Here is a 19,372-nt window from a genome sequence, read left to right as displayed (position 1 = left end):
CAGAAAGGAAAATAACACAACCTTTAAAAAAAAGTAAAAATGGTCATGCATTCCCTTTATTTCGGCTTGTGTTTCTCCAGTGGCTAACACAGATTTGAAAAGAAATGCCAGGGGAAGTGAGAAGGAGAGCTTTTCCAGCCTTTTCTGATGAAACGCACACAATAAACAATGCAAAATAAGCAAGCAACAGGCAAATTCGTTGCAGGAAAAAAAATCCAGGGACTGTTTAAAGGCCCTTTTACACCATATAATTGTAGTGCAATTATTTCATTTAAACCGCTGTGCCAACATCATACAAAACTCTCAGTTTCCCTCCCTAAACTGCAAATCCTAGGATTCCATCAGATGTTTCCATGGCATTCAAGGTGGAATCATAGCCTTGTACCTGTATAGTGTGGAACGGTCTGGGTAATATATTTTTAATTGCATTTTTCCAAACCAGAAGTGAACTTCATACATGGCTATTTCCCCATGTTTAGTAGTCTGCATGCTCAGGAAGGGTCAGTTGCATGGATTGCCTTTTAGAACACCTTGCAGCATGAAAGTTCCATGAAATGGCTCTGGTTGTGGATGTTTACTTTCTACATATTTGTCTTTTGGGTATTTTTTTTCACTGTTGAAAGTCACACTTCCTCTTTCTAATTGAAGCTTCTGTTGCCAGCTATTGGTTCCAGTTTTGCTGATGGGCAGAACTGGTGCTGAAGGTGTAGTGTCTGTGCCAACCTTCTGCAACCGTGGCATTTCTAGATGTGATGGAGAACCACAGCTCCCATCATCCTCATCCATACAGGGCTGGGGACACTTGGTACCTTATTACACTACAACTGTGGAGAATGCTAAATTTAGAGACATTGCTCTGTCCAGTTGACGGTGCTCAGAAGCTCACTAGCCTTCCTGACTGTTCCTGGATAGTTGGTCAATCTGTAGGCACAAAGTTGTTCCAATGTTTTAAAAAGGCTGATAGAATCATGAATTACGGAATAAGCATTGGGAGAGACCCCAAGGGTCATCCGGTCCAATCCCATTTCTGTCGTGCAAAGGTGATATAAATTCATGTTATTAGCCATCTTGCTCCTCGTGTTCCTTTCCCACATCTCATTGCCACAAATGCCCACCATTTTTAACATTTCCTTTATACATCTTTCTATGGGAAATACCCAAAATGCTCACAGACGCAACCTGCCCAGAGGTTCCTCCATAGAGACAAGGTTTTACCTTCAAATTCCTCCATTGCATCTCTCCTTACAGTGAAAGGGGTTGAAAACTAAGACAGGGGAGAGGGGTCTGCACTTGCACTGCAGAAATAATGCTACAAGTCCTGGGATTTGTAGTTTGGTAAGGCACCAGAGCGCTCTGCCGGAGAATGCCAAACATCTCACAAAACTACAAGTCTCAGGATTTCAATGCACGACGGAGCCATGGCAGTTCAAGTGGTGTCAAACTGTGTTGTTTCTGCAGCGCAAATGCAGAAAGGCAGCCCGGGTGACCTTAAAAGCCAGCCTCTCTCTAGCCTAATGCCAAAGGGTCATTTTGAGGATAAAATGGGAGTTGGGGACACTGTTTGCGACCTTGGAAGGAAGCCATAAAGGAAATAAAACTCTGGGCTTTGGACCAGATGGAAACAAAGCTCATGTTTCGGTCACTGCGTCTGCCGGGCATTTCCCATCCCTGCCCTGTTTGATTTCTCCTCCAACTCTGGATCCCAATTGGCAAAAGCTTGTCTGCAAGACATTTTATCTCCACCTCAGCAATTTCAGGGTCATGAAACCTCCTCTGCCAAAAAACAGATGCTTCGTATTCAGGACTTGATAAAGACCTGTGGGCTGAAACCTTTGTGGCCCTCTTCTAAATGCATCCAATTTGGAAGGCTTTTGTATGCACCAAATGACGATTCGTTTATGCACAAAATCTACTTTATTATGTATCTATGGATTGTTTGGTAGGGAATGGGTTGCTTTATGGTATTATTTGTGAAGAACCTTCCAACTGTTTGGATTATTAACTGAGCGCTTTCTGGTTGTTAGACTGCAGCTAGGGTCCAAAACACACTGCAGAAATAATCCAGTTTGAGACCGCTTTAATTGCCCTGGCGCAGTGCTAGGGAATTGTAGTTTATTGTGGCACTAGAGCTCTCTGACAGAGAAGGCTAAACGTCTCACAAAACTACAGTTCCCAGGATTCCAAGGCAGTTAAAGTGGACGCAAACTCAATTATTTCTGCAGTGTGTTTTGGACCTATGTGGAAGACTTCTCTATTGGGTTTTGCAGCTGTTGTTTCTCCCATGAGATCCAATGTGGTGGTTTTGAGCATTGGACTACAACTCTAGAGACCAGTGTTCGAATCCCTGTTCAGCCGTGGAAACCCACTTGGAGACCTTGGGCAAGTCACACTCTCTCAGCCTCCTCTGAGCAAATCTTGCCAAGAAAACCCTATGACAGGTTTGCCTTAGGGAAATGACTAGAAGACAGACACAACAATAAGATATTTCTTCTCCCAAGTTTACACACTGACTAACTCCAATGGTCCTCAAGGCAGAGACCCGTGATTTATAGACACAAAACTCAACCCAGAGAAGACTGAGAGATGGTACAAAAGCCATCTTTAAATATGAGAAGGGCTCATATGCAGATGATGGACCAAGCTCCAAAAAACTAGAACTGGAACCAGGGGGTTCAAATGGTAAGAAAAGAGATTCCATCTAAACATTAGGAAGAACTTTTCTTTACTCTAAGAGCTATTTGAGAGTGGAATCAAATGCCTCCGAAGGCAATGGAGTCTCCATCTTTGGAGATCTTTTAAACTGAGGTTGGAAGAGCATCTTTCAGGAGTGCTTTAGCTCTGGTTTTCCTGCACTGGATGATGGCCTTTGCAGTCCCTTCCATCTCTACTATGATTTTACATTACCATATTAAATGGACTATGTGGTTTGAGGGTTGGACTACAACTCTGGACACCTGGGTTCGAATCTCGGCTCGGCCATTTAACCCATTGGTTAACCTTGAGCAAATCACACTCTCTCAGCCTCAGGATAAGGCAATGGCAAACTCCCTCCGAATCTTGCCCAGAAAACCTCATGATCGGTTCACCATAAGTTGGAAATGACTCAAAGGCACATGACAACAATGTAGATGCATAAATATGGACTCCAAATAAGATTTCTCTCAGAACAGACACTATTCCTTGACATTGTTTGTTTGTTCAAGAGATTTTCAGTTTAAAGATTGGCCTCGAGGCACCAAGCCCAACAATTTGTAAATGCCACACAATACAAAATACACAATCCCAGTTTCAGATCTTGTGCTGTTCTTAGAAAGGAGAACCTCACAAGTGACTTTTTGTTTCTTGCTAGAAGCTAACCATCACGAGAGACGCACAAACACAGACACACACAAAATCCCTTCTTGCTGTTTAGTTATGTTGAGTTAGAAAGCTTATTATTTAAGCAAAGAGTGGGGCCAGAGAAAGAAACCTCTGAACACATACGGACCCATCGGCATACTCACTCGCTCCAATCTGTAGTAAGGGAATGCAAACTACGCTAACAGGGCACGGCCAAGCCAAAACATGCCTCTGCATTCCTGGCTCTGAAAAATACACAAACACAGAGGAAAACAGGAGTCGCTTTGAAACGGACTCTGCGCACAACTGAGAAACTCTACAAGGACGGTCCTGGGAGGAAAAGCAGCCAAACCAACACCACCTTTTTCTCATGAAAGCTTGCTTCCAGGCTCCACACACAACACAATCCAACATTGTGCTGGGAGAGTAAATCTACACTCACACAGTTGCACAGGTGTTGTGTTACACCACCCTTCTGCTGAACGCCAATGCTGTGCAATGGATGGTCCTTTTGTTACACATCCTTAGGTTTTACTCTCGACTTATCCGCTGGTCATATCAACATCCATAATTCTGGTCCCAAAACCTGCCCTTGACTTATGCATGAGGTCGACTTATAGTCAAGTCTATGCAGTACAGTCGGTCCTTCACATTTGCAGCATTGACTCTTGTGGATTCAATTAATATGTTCTCTCTAGAGATCTCTAGGTCCTCCAGCACAACTCTATGATCAACCTCCACCAAACGTTGCACCGGAGGACCTAGAGGTTTCCATAGCAATTCTCTAGGCATTTGTAGGTCCTTGAGCACAATTCTATGGTCAGCCTCTGGCAGATATTGACCATAGAATTACTCTGGAGGACCAAGAGATCCCTGGAGACGTGTTCTGATGGTTCTTTAGTTGCAGTTTTCCCACTTTTACGGAGGTCCTGTGTCCATAACTCCAGCAAACCTGGAGGACCCACTATAACTTTCTGCCATAATTCAGGGAAGCAGACTGGCAATCTTTAAGCAAGAACTCGAAAGGACCTCTCCAATCTCCGAACCCTAGGACTCCATAAAATGGATACCTAACCATTAAAATTGCATCAAACCAATATAAGTATGTAGTACAGGTGCACTTTATCAAGCTTTATCTCTTTCCAAAGACAGCACCTGCAAGCTTTCCGCTGGGATAGCTGCTCCTTGTGTGCAAGCCATATGCCGACCTGGGCCAAAAATTAAAAATGCCAGGCTGAAATCACCGTGCAACTGAGCAGAAACTCAAACTCTGGACCTGGAAGCAAGCAAGAAGAAAGATTGCACATGCTTTGGCAGAGACAGAGGGCTTGTCCCACGCCGAAAGAGAAAGCCTCCCTGCATGGGATGCTGGAGTCCAAACTCTCCTCTCTCTTTCTCTTTCTGTTGGGAAATGGCAGGGACAGCTGCAGAGGAGGAAAAGGCGGAAAAAGGAAGGAGAACAACCGCTCTTCTGTGAGAGGAGGACTCTATGAGAACAGCTGCAGCATCCTTCTTGCAAGCCAGAGCGAGGAATGGTCCCAGACATAAGACAAAAGACGGACCCTTTGGGTTTGTTGTTGTTCGCTGTTGTTGTTACATAAATATCTACTATACAGATATGTACAGAGTAGCAGAAGAGAGAGAGAAGTCTTGCATTATGCCAGCTATTGTCACTGCTGCAGGGTCATTGTGGTAGCAATGAGGAGGGAAAATGAAGTCAGCACCAATGTCAATTTTTAAAATTGCTATGTTTTCCAGGGTGAATGAATGTCACCACTGCAAAGGAGGACAAGGCTCTGAAAAATGGAGGACATTCCTGAAAAAAGGTAGGGCATGACCAAACACAGGCTAAAAGCACTCCCAGAAATATAAGTTTACGTTTCTTAGGTCCAAAACCTTAGAATTCTAAAGTTGGAAGGGATCCCTAAAGGTCATCTAATCCAATTTATTCCCACCGTGCAGGAGTTATACAACTCCAGCGGTCCTGAGAGATAGCCACCCAACCTTTGCTGAAAGACCCTCAGCGATGGAGAGCCCACCATCGTCTGTCTTTCCTGGTTATATGGTCCCCAAATGGTTCTGGGAGAGGCAACTAGCCCACCAGTCGACCGTAGTTGCCCATCTATGCCATAATGCCTCTAGGTTACTTTCGTGGAAGAAGGCAAACCCCAGGCAGCCGTCCAAAGGCAATGTACCTCTGAACAGTAACTGGGAAGAAATAAGGGGGAAGGCACCAAAGGCTTAGAGGCTCTGCCTGGAGGCACTGGCTGCCTGTGGCTGGAAGAGGAATGTGGGAGAATGAAGTGAGTAAGGCAATCCTTATGGGGATGGCTGGGGAGGAGACACTCCAGCATGGGAAAAAAGTCACTTCAAACAGAGGGGAAAACCAACCTGGTTCCAGATGTTGAACTTCAAAGTTATTGAGGGGGATGCAATACGTTTTATTCCCATTGCTGGGAAAGTTTTGGGGGGAAATTGGAAAAAGGCAATGTCCCCATCCTTTGCAGATTAGAAGTCACTTTCTCTTATTCACACACTGGGAATAAGTAACTGGCAAAGCAGGTTGGATTTCCTTTTCACTTTTCTCTCTGTCCTGCTGTTCATGCATGGAGGCAGATGCTGTTTACCTTGCCTATTTGCACATGGCTTTAGTAAGACTGGCCAGAGTACAATCCTATTCTTTCTCAGGTCAAGGTTTCTTACATTGTTTCCCGCAGACGCAACACCAACACCAAACGTCTAGGATTCCCCAGCCTCATTCGTCATTCTCCCTATGCTGACGCTGCTAAAAATCTTCCAGCTAGACAGAGAACAAGGAGGAAAAGGAGGCTGGGTGGCTGTAAAAGGACTTTGCAAAATAGAACGTCTTTGTAATAGGCTTTGCTAATTGAGATGTCGTTATAATTTCATATGGTTTTCTTTGGCAAGGAATACTCGGAGGTACAGGGAGCCAACCTGACATAGTGGACTATGGAGCCCAGAGTTCGATTCCCAGCTTGGCCATGAAACCCAATGGGTGACTTGTGGCAAGTCGCTCAGCCTCCGGGAAAGCAATGTACAGATCTGGCCAAGAAAACTCCATGATAGGTCCGTCTTAGGGTCGCCGTAAGTAGGAAATGACTTGAAGGCACACAACACACACATACACAAACACACTTTGCCATTGGTGTCCTCTCAAATATATAGCCTGCAGCACTCCTGGTAGTCTTCCTTCCAAGTACTAACCAGGCTTGAACCAGCTTAGCTTCCAAAATCAGATAGGATTTGGTGCCTTTAGGGTATTCAGGCAAATTGCAAGTTAAGTCTTTGCTGTGTTCATTCTGTGTCTGGTCTGGGGTTTTGGATGTTTTGCTGTTCTTGCAAAGACACATGCTCCACTTTCCTTGCATTCATGGCGCACACCTTGCAAAATGGAAGAGAAGCCCAAAGCGGGTCTGATCAGTCCCACTTTCTGGTTCCAACAGCAAAAGGGTTCTCCTTCCCTCTGTTTTCTCAGAAGCATATTGCCTCTGGATCTGGAGATCCTCTTCTTAACCATCGTGGCTTCAGACCAAGGCAAACATTTTTTTAAAAAAGTATTTGCATAGCATTTCCGCTTCAAAACCACAGCAGAGATGAATGGGGCAATTAACCCATGGAAACCTATGTGCAGCGCGCATGAACCCAATGTTTACACTCAACAGCCAAGTCGCTTTGTGTTATTATTTTTCTCCTCCTAAAAGCTGGATGGAATTATACTCCCAACTGTTAGTCCCAAATAGAACGGATTTACAATGGCATGTATCCTAGGCTGCATCTACACTGCAGAAATAATGCAGTTTGATGCTGCTTTAACAGTCAAGGCTCAATGCTATAGAATCCTTGGAGCTTTAGTTATGTGAGACATTTAGCCTTTTCTGACAAGAGAGCTCTGGTGCCACAACAAACTACAAATCCCAGGATTTCATATGACTGAGCCATGGCAAGTTAAAGCGGTGTCAAACTGCATTAATTTTGCAATGGGGCAGCAGCCCTGGTTGGGACTTGAACATGGATTCTGGCCCTGTGAAAATAGCCAGACAGAATCCATTGCAAGAAGAGCCAAGGTGACCAGATTCATAACCACCATAAAATGTAGGAGATTACAAAATAAAAGCAAAATATAAAAATAAATGCATGCTTCTTAGGCATGCTCAAAAGGGAGGGCATTTTGGAGTTCCTCCCAGACAGAAGAATGAAATGTAGGGCATGCCTTGGGAAAAGGAGGACATCTGGTCACCTTGAAGGAGAGCAAAAATCTCCATAGACACAGAAGAAAGTTTTAAGGAACAATGCAACTTGTGGCAAAACACAGAACAAAGTCACCAGTTGAGGGTGAAGATTTGGCCGCAAAGAAAGTTTGCAAAAGAAGGTGCACCCAACTTCCATTGTAGCATATTTTCTATTATAGAGTGAAAGTGGATGTTTTTAAATAGATCTGTTCCATTGTAATTTTCTGTAATTCTGTAAGACACCTTGAGTCCCAGTTTGGAGGAAAGGCTGAGTGTAAGGAAAGAGATGAGACAGATGGATGGATGGTCCCTAACCCACTGAAAACACAAATTCGCTGATCCAACACACTGGGATTTTTGAGAAGCACTGGTCCAGCATGGCATAGTTGTTTGAATGTTGGACTATGACCTTGGAGACTAGGGTTTGATTCCCAGTTTGGCCATCAAACCCACTGGGAGACCTTGGGCAAGTCACATTCTCTCAGCCTCAAGTGACAGCAACGGCAAAACTCCTTGGAGCAAATCTTTCCAAGAAAACCCCACAATTGCATACCATAAGTCAGAAGTGACTTGGAGGCACACAACAACAACAAACTGCTCCAGACACCTGATCTGGAGAGTTGTTTCAAATACGCGTTGTCTCACACACAACCCAGGAGTCCCTTTTTGTGTGTTGTTTAGGAACAGAGGACAACTCCGTTCTGCTCCGCAATCCTTGAGAAACAACTATGAATGGGGAATATACATCCGTCCAGATGCTGTTGGGCTCCCTCTCCATTAGCTCTGATAGGACTTGCCATCCAACAATATTTGCAGAGCCACACTTTCTCTACCTCTGCACAAGCCCTTTGGACACATTAAAACAACAACAACAACTGTTTGTGTTGCGAAACAACCATTGAGTGCATTTGAAATGAGCATGAAGTCTCCCTTTATGTTATTACGGCGCGCATTGCGTAACCAAAAAACCCCAAGTACCTCTGTGAGATTTCAATAAAAACCCCGGAGCCATTGAAAATGATGACACAGTATGCGCCAGGCATGCTCAGGCAAGTGGCTGCCTTTGGGGCAGGAATCTTAGCCAGCGTTGCTTAAGAAATACAAAATACGCCTCTGTCCTAAATTCACCCAGGAAAGCAACACAGGAACCAACCCTGCCCTCCATCATGAGATTCATCCACAAACTTCCGGAGGAATGGGAAAGCGTTCGGGTTTTGCAGCATGACACCCATGCGCATGGGATTTGCATCCCAAGAGCCCCCGGCGATACCCAAAACCATGGATAATAGGTAACCCTATTATTTTCAATGAGACAAATGACTTCCAGCCTAAGCGTACCATAGAGTCATGCTGGAGGACCAAGAAATGCCTAGACAGGATATTTCTCTAGGCATTTTTAGGTCAAACATGAAAAGGCAGGGAATTTTAAAGAAATTTCTATTATTCTGCCCATCACCAGAAAATAGCCAAATTAAAAAGAAAAAAAATCTCTACAGCTCTTTATTTTAGAGCTTAGAAGAAGTGGTTTAAGAACAGAACTGATCTGAGATTGCAAAAGAAATATGTATAGTTTCCCTCCACATTTGCGGCTTTGACTTTTCCAGATTTGATTATTCCTGGATTTGATTAATATGTTCTCTCTAGGAATCTCTAAGTCCTCCAGCACAACTCTATGGTCAATATCTGCCAGCATCGTGTTGCAGGACTTAGAGATTCCTAGAGAAGACATTTATCTAAGTATCTGTAGGCTTTCCAGTGCAATTCAATGGTCAACTTCTAGCAGACATTGACCATAAAGTTGTGCTAGAAGATGTCCAGATTCCAAGAGAAAACACTTTTCTAGGCATTTGTAAGTCCTCCAGCACAATTCTATGGTCAACTTGCAGAAGGCTATATAGATGTATGCTTTATCTGTTTCTAACTTTTGTATGACTGGGGGAACCTTATGCAAGTCACACTCTCTCAGCCCCAGAGGAAAGCAATGGCAAAACCCCTTTAACAAACCTTGCCAAGAAAACCCCAAGATATGTTCGCTTTATGGTTGCCATCAGTCGGAAACGACTTGAAAGCACATAACACATGATTTTTAATCAGCTTATAGTCTTTTAATGTGGCGTTTTAAAACTTTTTGTAAATGCTTTTAATGTGTTGCCGTAGATCCTTTGGTCCCATCCTGGGAGAAAAGTGGCATATAAATAAAGTAAATAAATATATAAAAACAAGGCATAGAAAAGGGGATCGGAATCATGCAATTCAGTGATTCAAGTTGCCTCCAGCATGTGTCGAGAAACCAGGGCTGGGTTGTCCATTTGGACGCACAGCTGCTCCTTTCCAAAATGCCTTGCGAAAGGCGTTTTTGCTGCCGGCGCGTGTGGGACGTCACGTTCCCGAGGTCCTTGGTCAACAGTATTTGCAAAAGCGCCTTCTCCCTTTTCCAGCCAGGTTCCGGATCAATCGGCAAAACGGCGGAGCTGCTGCCGTGACTCAAAAGAAGCCCAAAGGCTCAGCAGAAAAGCAAGCGTGACTCAGCCCTTATAAAAGAAAAACCTCCCACATCACTGATGGGAATTTCTCCCAGATATTAAGAAGTGAATCACTTAACAACAAACAAATGTTAGGGCTGCAAAGGAAGGCCCCTTTCTCCAGCATCTCCCCACCGAGATGCTTTAAGTGGAGCGTGTTTCCTTGAACAAAGGCAAGCCCTGGGGCAAGGTGTTTGTGTCTCGGCCTCAAGCCACACCTGTGCACAACGCATGCATCCGTCTGCAAGGAGTGGAACATGATACAGCCAGGTGGGGCCAAGCCTTGCTATAAACAGAAACACAGGAAGGAAGCCAAGAGGCTTGGGCAAGGGTCACGCATGGTGGCCTCATTCCCACTCCTTTTAAACTGGATCGCAAATCGGTTTGAATAGGTTCAAATGACCCTGGTTCCTACTTGAACCAGATCGGGGGGGGGGGGGGGGGGCTTGCGCTAGACCCATTTAACCCGCGTCTTTTTGACACTGACTTTTTCTGCGTCTTATTGGATAAATTGATTCTGCACAAGTGTGAACCAGACGCGGATCAGAATCACTATGCATCAGTGGCTCAGTGTTCAAACTGTTGCTCACTTTAAGAATATTTCTAAACACCTTTTTCATTTTCAGGCACAGAAAAAGGAGTAGGAATCACGCAATTCACTGATTAAACCCAGAATGGTTCACAAGAAGAAAGCCTATGGCTAAAACAACAAATCAAGGCTGAAGTAGTAAAATAGCTGATTGCGTCTGTCACACAGACTATGAAAGGCAAGGCATGCAGAGACTCTGGACACGCTGCAACTTCTGTTTTTGTGGTACTTTTAAAATACAGTCATACTTCTTAGCTAACCTTCCCCGCTGCTCTCTATATATACTATGACAGCTGAATTGCCATCCCTGCACCAGCTCCACTTGCAACCCTAAATATAGAAAAGGAAGTAAACTAAATTAAAGGAACAGAAAGAAAGGAGAAAGCAGTGTGCCTCTATGCCCATGTTTATATAAGCCCTTTGTAGAAAAAGTTCTGAATGCAATATAGCCACTAATCATCTAATCAGCGCCAATTGCATTAACACCAAAAGCAAAATCCCCAACTTTCTGGGTTCCTATTTTGGTGTCTGTTTCGCTTTCGCAGCAACCGCCACAACCAGAGTATTTTAAAGCCGGGATCCGGACGGCAAAAAGAAGTTGCAAACTCCCCTTTCAAACCACAGCTTCCAAGATCTTGGTTTTAAAATCCAACTGTCAGATTGGGCAACCTAGAATAGCCAAGCGCATGGGCAGGAGAGCCAGCCGAAAGAGAGCGAGAAAGTGCATGCATATTCCTTTAAAAAAAGGAATTTACCAAGTAGGCAGGAATTTACTGGAAACGGGATACCTTTTGCCCAGAAACTTCATTAAGGGTGAAGGGAAAGGGGTGGTGGGTAGGGAGAGGAGTTGGGTTTCATCTTTCTTGGCTTCACATCATGTTCCACATGTGCAACAGCTGTGCTCTTCTGGAGAGAAGCCCTCGCTAGATGTAAGAAGCATGAGCTGAGAAGGACAGAGCTGCAAAACCATACCCCAGAAGGCCAAACTATGGGTTTTAAGCCTTTCCACTGTGACCCAGGTACAAAGAGAACCCTGCGCATGGCAGGCAACCCAGGACACTTTGCACAGAATGACAGGTTTCCAACATTTCTGCTCCTAATCTGGGGATGAGAGGCATTACAGTAAAGCGTCTCCACTTCCGCAGGGACTACAACGGTGCAATGGATCTGTTTAAATCCTGTTTGGTTCCTGCCTTTGCAAACACATAAATGCCTTGGGATGAATGGACAAGTATTACAGACACCAGGGTAAGGTTTACCACAAAAACATCTGTGGAATGCCAAGGCATACCGAGAGGTGGCACAAGCCTAACTATAAAAAGGATGTTTTCAACTAAAATCCAAAATCAGCTGACATACGCCTTTGGAAGGCCACTCCGATCCTCCCTCCTGCCCCGGAAACAGTCAAGAATATAAAACACTATTAAAAATATTAACATAAAAATATAATAATCTATATTATTATAAAGCAAGAGTCTATTTGTAAGGCTCTGATGGTTGATCCAAGCACAGCGTGGACTCCTCTTGTTTCCCTTTCCATACAGTTTTCACACATTGTCTTTATAGCACCCAGTGCTTCCCAGTCACTCATCTGGGATGCCCTCACACAGCAGTTTGCATGGGCCTTTGGTTATTTAGTTGTATGTTGTTGTTGCTGTTGTTGTGAGCTTTCAAGTTGTTTCCAACTTACGGCGACCCTAAGGCAAAACCTATCATGGTTTTTTCTTGGCAAGGATGTCACAGGATGGAGCCATGGCAGCTAAAGCGGTATCAAACTGCGATAATTTTGCCATGTGCCACCAGCCTTAATTGTGTTATGACATACTGAGTCTTTAAAATATATATATAGAAATATTAGAAATGTAACAAACCACGAAACGGATGGGAGGCGAGGATATCCTACCTGTCCTTATGCACCTTGCTGTTTGGGAGGATTGTGGGTTGTACCCAGACTTTTTAAAAAAGGCAATAGCCCCTTATTTTACTTTTGAATTTTTTGCAAGGCTTCTGAGTTGTACAAATAAACATTATATCCTTGCTTGCTTCGACACGTTGGATTAAAATGGGGGAAAATTCCAGTTCAACGCTGTTTGTGTTGATTGGCAGCGAAGGGCGCAGACGGCAAGTAACCGCAGTAGCCCTGCTCCAGACGTCCAGATTCGACAAGACGGTTCTCTACGAACTTTAGCAAAGGCCTGTTTCATTTGGATTTTTTATGTTTGCGAACCTGGATCGCAAAGGCTGTCCAAACTTGGGACCAAGGGAGGCAATGGAAACGGTGGCTGCTGGCGGCTTACATGGCAATGGGATGGTTAATCTCCTTTCCTTACTCTGAACTTTAAAAGGGTTGTCCAAGGTACTGAGTTGGGAGTAAGGTAGGATTAAAGAGTTGGGAGGCATCTCAAGGTCCATCTAGCCCAGTGGCTCCCACCTTTTGGTCCTCCATGTGTTGGGACTTCAGCTCCCAGAAGCCCCAACCAACTATGGGAGCCAATGTCCAAATCCTTAGAGGACCAAAGTTTGGGAATCACTGCCCTAGATATTATATTGGCTCCCCTTGGTCCTACATCCTAGCTCAGGGGTTGCTGAGACCTTGGAGACCAGGGTTTGAATCCCTCCTGGATCATGGAAACCTTCTGAGTAACCTTGGGCAAGTCACACTCTCTCAGCCTCAGGCTATGGCCAACCTCCTCCAAACAAATCTTGCCAAGAAAACCCCATGATTGGTTCTCCTTAGGGTCACCATAAGTTGGAAGCGACTTGAAGGCACACAACAACAACCACAACCCTCATCTAAATCGTGGAGACAGTCCTTATCTCCTCCCTTCCCATCATTTCTAGAATCTGGACTTGAGAATAATAGCTGCGCTCTGCAGAAAAAGCACCTCAGGATGCTTCAATCTCTCCAAGAAAGAGTTTCTGATGATACATTACTAGGGAATGGCCCCACCACAGTCATGGGCAGCTTTGTCCTCAGAGGAATGGATTTGGTCTCATTCACAAACCTAGAGATCGGCCAAGATCTCCTGATCCCTGGAGGACATTTTCCATGAAGTGACAAGAGCGGGTGTTATATCTTTTATTGTTGTGTTCCTTCAAGTTATTTCTGACTTACGGCGACCCTAAGACGAACCTATCATTGGGGTTTTCTTGGCAAGATTGGTTCAGAGGGGGTTTGCCATGGCCATCCTCTGAGGCTGAGAGAGGTGACTTGCCCAGGGTCATCCAATGGGTTTCCATGGCCAAGCAGGGATTTGAACCCTGATCTCCCAGGGTCCTAGTCCAACAGTCACTCCACTATTCCACACTGCCTCTCTGGTGTTGTCTCTAATTGCTCCCAAACCTTATCAGTAGCCAATATGGGTTTGAACACCAGACTCTGACTCTGCAGACCAGGTTTCGAATCCTGAATCGGCCGTGCAAACCCAGTGGGTGACCTTAGGCATGTCACACTCTCTCAGCCTCAAAGGATGGCAATGACAAACCTCCTCTGAACAAATCTTGCCAAGGAAACCCCATGATATGAAGTCAAAGGCTTTCACAGCTGGCATCCATAGTTCCTTGTGGGATTTTTCGGGCAATGCTGCTGTGTTCTCTGAAAATGCCAACCACAGATGTTGCAGGAATAAACTCTTCTAGAACACGGACTCATCGCCCAGGAAAACCCCACAAAAAGCCCTATAAACCCCATGATAGGTTTGATCAAGAGTTGCCATAAGTTGGAAATGACTCAAAACCACACAACAACAACGACAACAATGGAGAAGGTAGATAGGGAGAGGTTCTCCACAATACTCTGATCCAAAGAGGTCATCCACTAGAGCTAAATGGCTGGAAATTCAGGCCTGATTCCCACTACCTTTTAAACTAGATCGCAAATCGTTTGAACCAGTTCAAATGACCCTGGTTCCCACTTGACCCAAATCGCGAAAGTGGTTCGGAGAGGGGGGCCATGCGCTAGGCCCATTTAATCTGCGTCTTTTTGGATAAATCGATTCCATGCAAGTGTGAACCAGATGCAGATCGGAATCGATTTAAATTTGCCCTTCAACTGGCTGGAGCGGGTCCATTTTGAAGCAATTCGCTTGTGAACCACAAGTGGGTTATTTCACTGGGGGAAAAGTGCGATCAGGGCAAATGTAGTGTGAACCATGCTCCGCTGTTGAATTGATCATTTGATTCGGATCGCAAACCGATTTATTTGTAAGTGGGAATGAGGCCTCATCAGAAAAGATAAGGACAAGGAGCACTTCATTGCAAACCTATCCTGGGGTTTTGTTGGCAAGTTTCTTCAGAGGCTGTTTGCTGTTGCCTTAGGTTTGCTTTAGGGTTGCCATAAAGGTTGTCGATTTGAAGGCACACAACAACAATAACAGCAACAAGAACAGTCCCAAACTGCGGGTTCTACTTCTCAAGTTGCCTTTTGTGAAAGAAGCATTTCGGCATTACTCAAGTTACTCAATCCCCTTGAACCGCTGCATCTTCTCCTCCTCTTTGGCCGGCCACTACAACAGATGCTTCTTTGTGTGCTGCCAGCCACTCTGTACTAAATCATCCTGACAGCCAAGAGACACATTTACGGAGCATTAGGAAAGCAAGAGGCAAGGGCGAAATACAAACGGGGGGAAGAGCACCATTTCACAGCTTGGCCTTTTTTGCCTTTTCTTTTTTCGACTGTACGGCGGCGCATGAACTTTCGCCTTCTTTGCAAAAAGGAAGAGCCACCGCCGGCGAAGCACACCAATGTTGCTTGACGCTTTAAAGAAAGGGAGGAGGAGGAGGAGGAAAACATACATAAAAGACCAGAAACAGCTCAGTTTTTCCAGATCAGCAAAACTTTCTAACAGAAGACCAAGCACAACTCCCATGTCTGGGGGAAGGAAAAAAGAAAACCTTTTGGGAACGACCACAAAAAGCTTGTGCGCACTTCCAGCTCATGCGTGTGAACAACCTTGAGCCCATGTGCATTAGTGAGTGAGTCTGCTCCACCACAAAAACACAGATTTATTTTTTTGTCATTGTTAAAAATAAAAAAGCATGACCAAAATCATAGTGATGAACCCTTTGGCCCATGAAATAATCCACACCCTTTTCAGCCGAGGCCCAGAAAAGCCTGAGAAGCCGAAAGAGAACAAATGGGGCAGACTGTCCTGTTCATTTCAGTGTTATTTAGGCAAAAGGTGTCCCTGGTTGGAGGGCAGGGCTTTGGAGGCAATGGGGATAAAGCAAAAAAACGGCATGATTGATTCCAACACAAAAAGGAACTAAGCAAGAAGTGCACACTTAGCATTGCAAGAAATCTACTTGTGCAAACCAGGACTTAAAACCACCACCGCTTATCTTTCCAGAAAAGGTTTTCAATGGGAAGCGCATAAACTATGAGCCAAACATTGGTACTTGGCAAAGCCACCTCTGATGATTCCTTGTCTAAGAAAACCCTATTAAAAATATATGGGGTTGTCATAAGTCAACGGGTGGCTTGAAGGCGCACCCACAAATCAGAAATGACTTGAAGTCAAACTCTGGTCTTCCCGGTGTTTTGGACTTCAGCTCCCAGAATCCCAGGACACTGGCCAAGATGGTTGAGGCTTCTGGGAGCTGAAGTCCAAAACACCTGGAGGACCAGAGTTTGGGAATCCCAGACTTTGGTCCTCCAGATGTTTTGGACTTCAGTTCCCAGAAGCCCCAGCCAACTTGGGCAACAGTCGAGAAATCTGGGAGATGAAGTCTGAAACATCTGGAGGAGCCAACTTTGGGAGTTACCACAGATCCTCTTCTGAACCTGTTTCCAAGTCCTCAACCATATTATGTGCGAATGCGCTTTGGGGTAGAGAAGGTGTACCCAAAGGGCAACAACCATGTCAACCAAGGTGTCTGGGGAAAACCAATGCCACTTTCTAAATGGATAAAGATGCTCCCAGACTTTACGGCGGATGGTGTGGGATGTCCCCACTATTCTACCCTTGGGCTCATTGATACAGAATGGAGCTCACACAACTAGTCTCTCTCTCTCTCTCTCTCTCTCTCTCTCTCTCTCTATATATATATATATATATATATATATAACAACATATGCTGGAGAGTAGAAAAAGAGGGTGGAGGAAGGAAAGTAGGAGTATTTTGCCATTACTTAAGAGCTACCCAAATTCCAAGTAGAAGCACATGGTTAAGAATCATAGAGTTGGAAGGGATGCCAAGGGGCGATCCAGTTTAACCTTTCTGCCATGCAGGAATAGATAGGATCCCCGAGTTGGAAGGGACCATCCAGGGGCCATCATGGAAGACACAAGCAATACCTTCCTGACAGATGTCCATCCAGTCTCTGTTTGAAAACCTCCAAAAGAAGGAGACTCTACCAAACCCCTGGGCGACAGATCCCACTGTTGAATATTGCCATAAGTTCTTCCTCATGTCGAGGTGGAAGCTCTTCCCTTGCAATTTGAACCTGTTGCTCCTTGAGTCCTATTCTCAGGAGCAGCAGAAAGTGAGACCCTTGGACAATCCCTGAGTGAGCTCTTGTGGAAAGCAGACACTCGCAACACAACAACACGCAACACAACACAACATGTGGCAGCCAAAGTGGACCCCCAGCAGGTCCCAGAGGGCTTCCTTCTTTGGGTTTGGCACCAAAGTATGAGCCCAAGCCCACCTTGAGGCTCATTCCTTGGTGCCAAACCAAGAACCAGATCCAAGCCAAGAACCTGGTCCAAGAGGGCCATCTCCATCTCTTTGGATGGCTTGAACCCCAACTAAAGTAGACCCACTGGATCCTGGCCATCTCCCTAGGGATTGCCTTCCGCCATCACCAGCTCCATGCCTCAACTGTCAGAGGGACAACCTGTGGCTAGTTGAGCAGACTTGGGGCAACCATCCAACCTACATCAGGAGGAGCTTTCTGGAACAAGTGGCCCATCCTGCCTCTCCATCCCACTTTCTGTAGGCCCCCCAAGTCCCCCTGGAGGAAACCAGCCCCTCTTGAAGCCTTGGTGGGTCTCCAGGCCAGGAGGAGAGGGTCCAGAGGCAGAGACCCACCTGGGGATGGTGATGCACTTGGTGCCCCCGCTTTGGGTGGTGATGGCCTTCTCCAGTTCGTCCAGCTGCCCGGTCTTCTTGAGCTTCTTGACCAGGCTCTTGACCGCCTTCTCGCACCACTTCTCCTCCTGGCCATTCTGCTCTCCCTTCTTCCATCCCAGGAGGCGCTTCACGATCGGAGGAGTGAAAGGGAGGATGGAGGACATGGCTGGATGGATAGATGGAGAAGGAAGAGAAGAAGGAAGGAAAGAAGGAGGAGACAGTAGAAGAAGGCAGGGAAAGAGGAGGAGAAAGAGGAGAAGGAAGTGAAGGAAGGGGGAATGGTAGAGAAGGAGGAGGAGAAAATAATAGAAGAGAGAAGAGAAAGAGGAGGAGAAGGAAGGAAGGAGAAACAAGAGGAGAAGAAGGGAGAAGAAGCAAGAGAAGGAGGAGGAGAGAAGAAGGAAGGAGAAAGGAGGACAAAAAGGAAGAGAAGGAGAGGGGGAAGAGAAGAGAAAGGAAGAAAGGAAAGGAGACGAAGGGAAAGAAAGAAGGTGGAGAGGAAGGGAGCAGAAGGGGCTGAGTCGGGGGCTGGGGGAGGGGGCTTGGGGGAATTGGGGCTGGGGCTCCTTCCTTCTTTCTTTCTTTTCTTCCTTCCTTCCCAGAGGAGTCGGGGTCCTGGGGGGGCTCCAAGTCCGGAGAGCCAGGCGGACCACAAAGCCCCCTCCTCCTCCTCCTCCTCCTGCTGCTCTTTCTCTTTCTTTCTCTTTCCTCCCAACTTTCTTTCTCGGGACCAGTCCTTCCTTCCTTCCTTCTGTTCCTCGGAGGAGGAGGAGGCGGAGGAGGGGCGGCGGATGGCGGCGGGGCTCCTCCCGGCTCCCACGACCAGCACCAAGAGCCTGGCCTCGCCTCCTTCCTTCCGAGCCCCAGACGGACGGCAAAAGGAGGAGGAGGAGGAGGAGGAGGAAGGCCAAGGCCCCAGGACCCCCGCCTCACTCCCCACTTGACTGCCTTTCTTTCTTTCTTTCTTTCTTTCCCTTCTTGTTCTTTCCTTTCTCTCTCACTTTCTATTCTTTCCCTTTGTTTCCTCTTCTCTGTCTTTTTCTCCTTCCTTCCTCCCTTCCTCTCTCCCTCCTTTGTTCCTTCCTTCTCTCTCTCTTTCTTTCCCAGACAGAAGCAGGGATTAAGCCAAAGCAGAGAGAGACCCTTCCTTTCCTCATTTCCAAAGGCAGCCAAACAACTCCATTTCCCCACAGCTTTCCCTGTTGCCTTTCAATTGAAAACAAGGGTTCCTCAGACCATGTGCAAAGGGCCTTTCTCTCCCAAGTGAGCAGAGCATCAATGCGCTTTCATTCAAAGGTGTATAATACACCTTTAAAAGTATATACATTCCAAAAAGCAAACCTTGGTTTTGCTTCCTTCCTTCTTTCCATGTTATATGACCCAGCATTGGACTACTTTGTGCCATTGGACCATGACTCTGGAGACCATGGAAACCCATTGAGAGGCCTTGGCCAAGTCACACTTTCTCAGCCTCAAAGGATGGCAATGGCAACCCTCCTCTGAAGAAACTTGCCAAGAAAACTTATAGATGCCCTACGTGGGAAATGACTTGAAGGCGCACAACAGCAACAACAAGAAGCAACAAGAGTACCACCAAA

At 45.7% G+C, this 19,372-nt stretch overlaps 1 protein-coding gene across 2 annotated transcripts in view; it reads right to left on the bottom strand.

Annotated features, from left to right (window-relative positions):
- Positions 1 to 18,619, bottom strand: part of LOC149307493 (SMAD family member 3) — a 45,507-nt gene extending 26,888 nt beyond the window's left edge. For both annotated transcript variants that reach the window (XM_089539287.1, XM_089539286.1), the window contains exon 1: positions 17,733 to 18,619. In XM_089539287.1, the coding sequence (XP_089395413.1) occupies positions 17,733 to 17,938 (206 nt within the window). In that variant the 5' untranslated portion in view covers positions 17,939 to 18,619. The remainder of the gene's footprint in view (positions 1 to 17,732) is intronic.
- Between the last annotated feature and the right edge of the window lie 753 nt (positions 18,620 to 19,372).

The sequence above is a fragment of the Sceloporus occidentalis genome, unplaced genomic scaffold, assembly GCF_023333645.1.
Source record: "Sceloporus occidentalis isolate IW3139 unplaced genomic scaffold, rSceOcc1.0.p SCAF_9, whole genome shotgun sequence".
In the NCBI taxonomy this organism is placed as follows: Eukaryota; Metazoa; Chordata; class Lepidosauria; order Squamata; family Phrynosomatidae; genus Sceloporus; species Sceloporus occidentalis.
The sequence above is the reverse complement of the archived record's forward strand: the minus strand, read 5'-3'. Positions and strand labels throughout refer to the sequence as shown.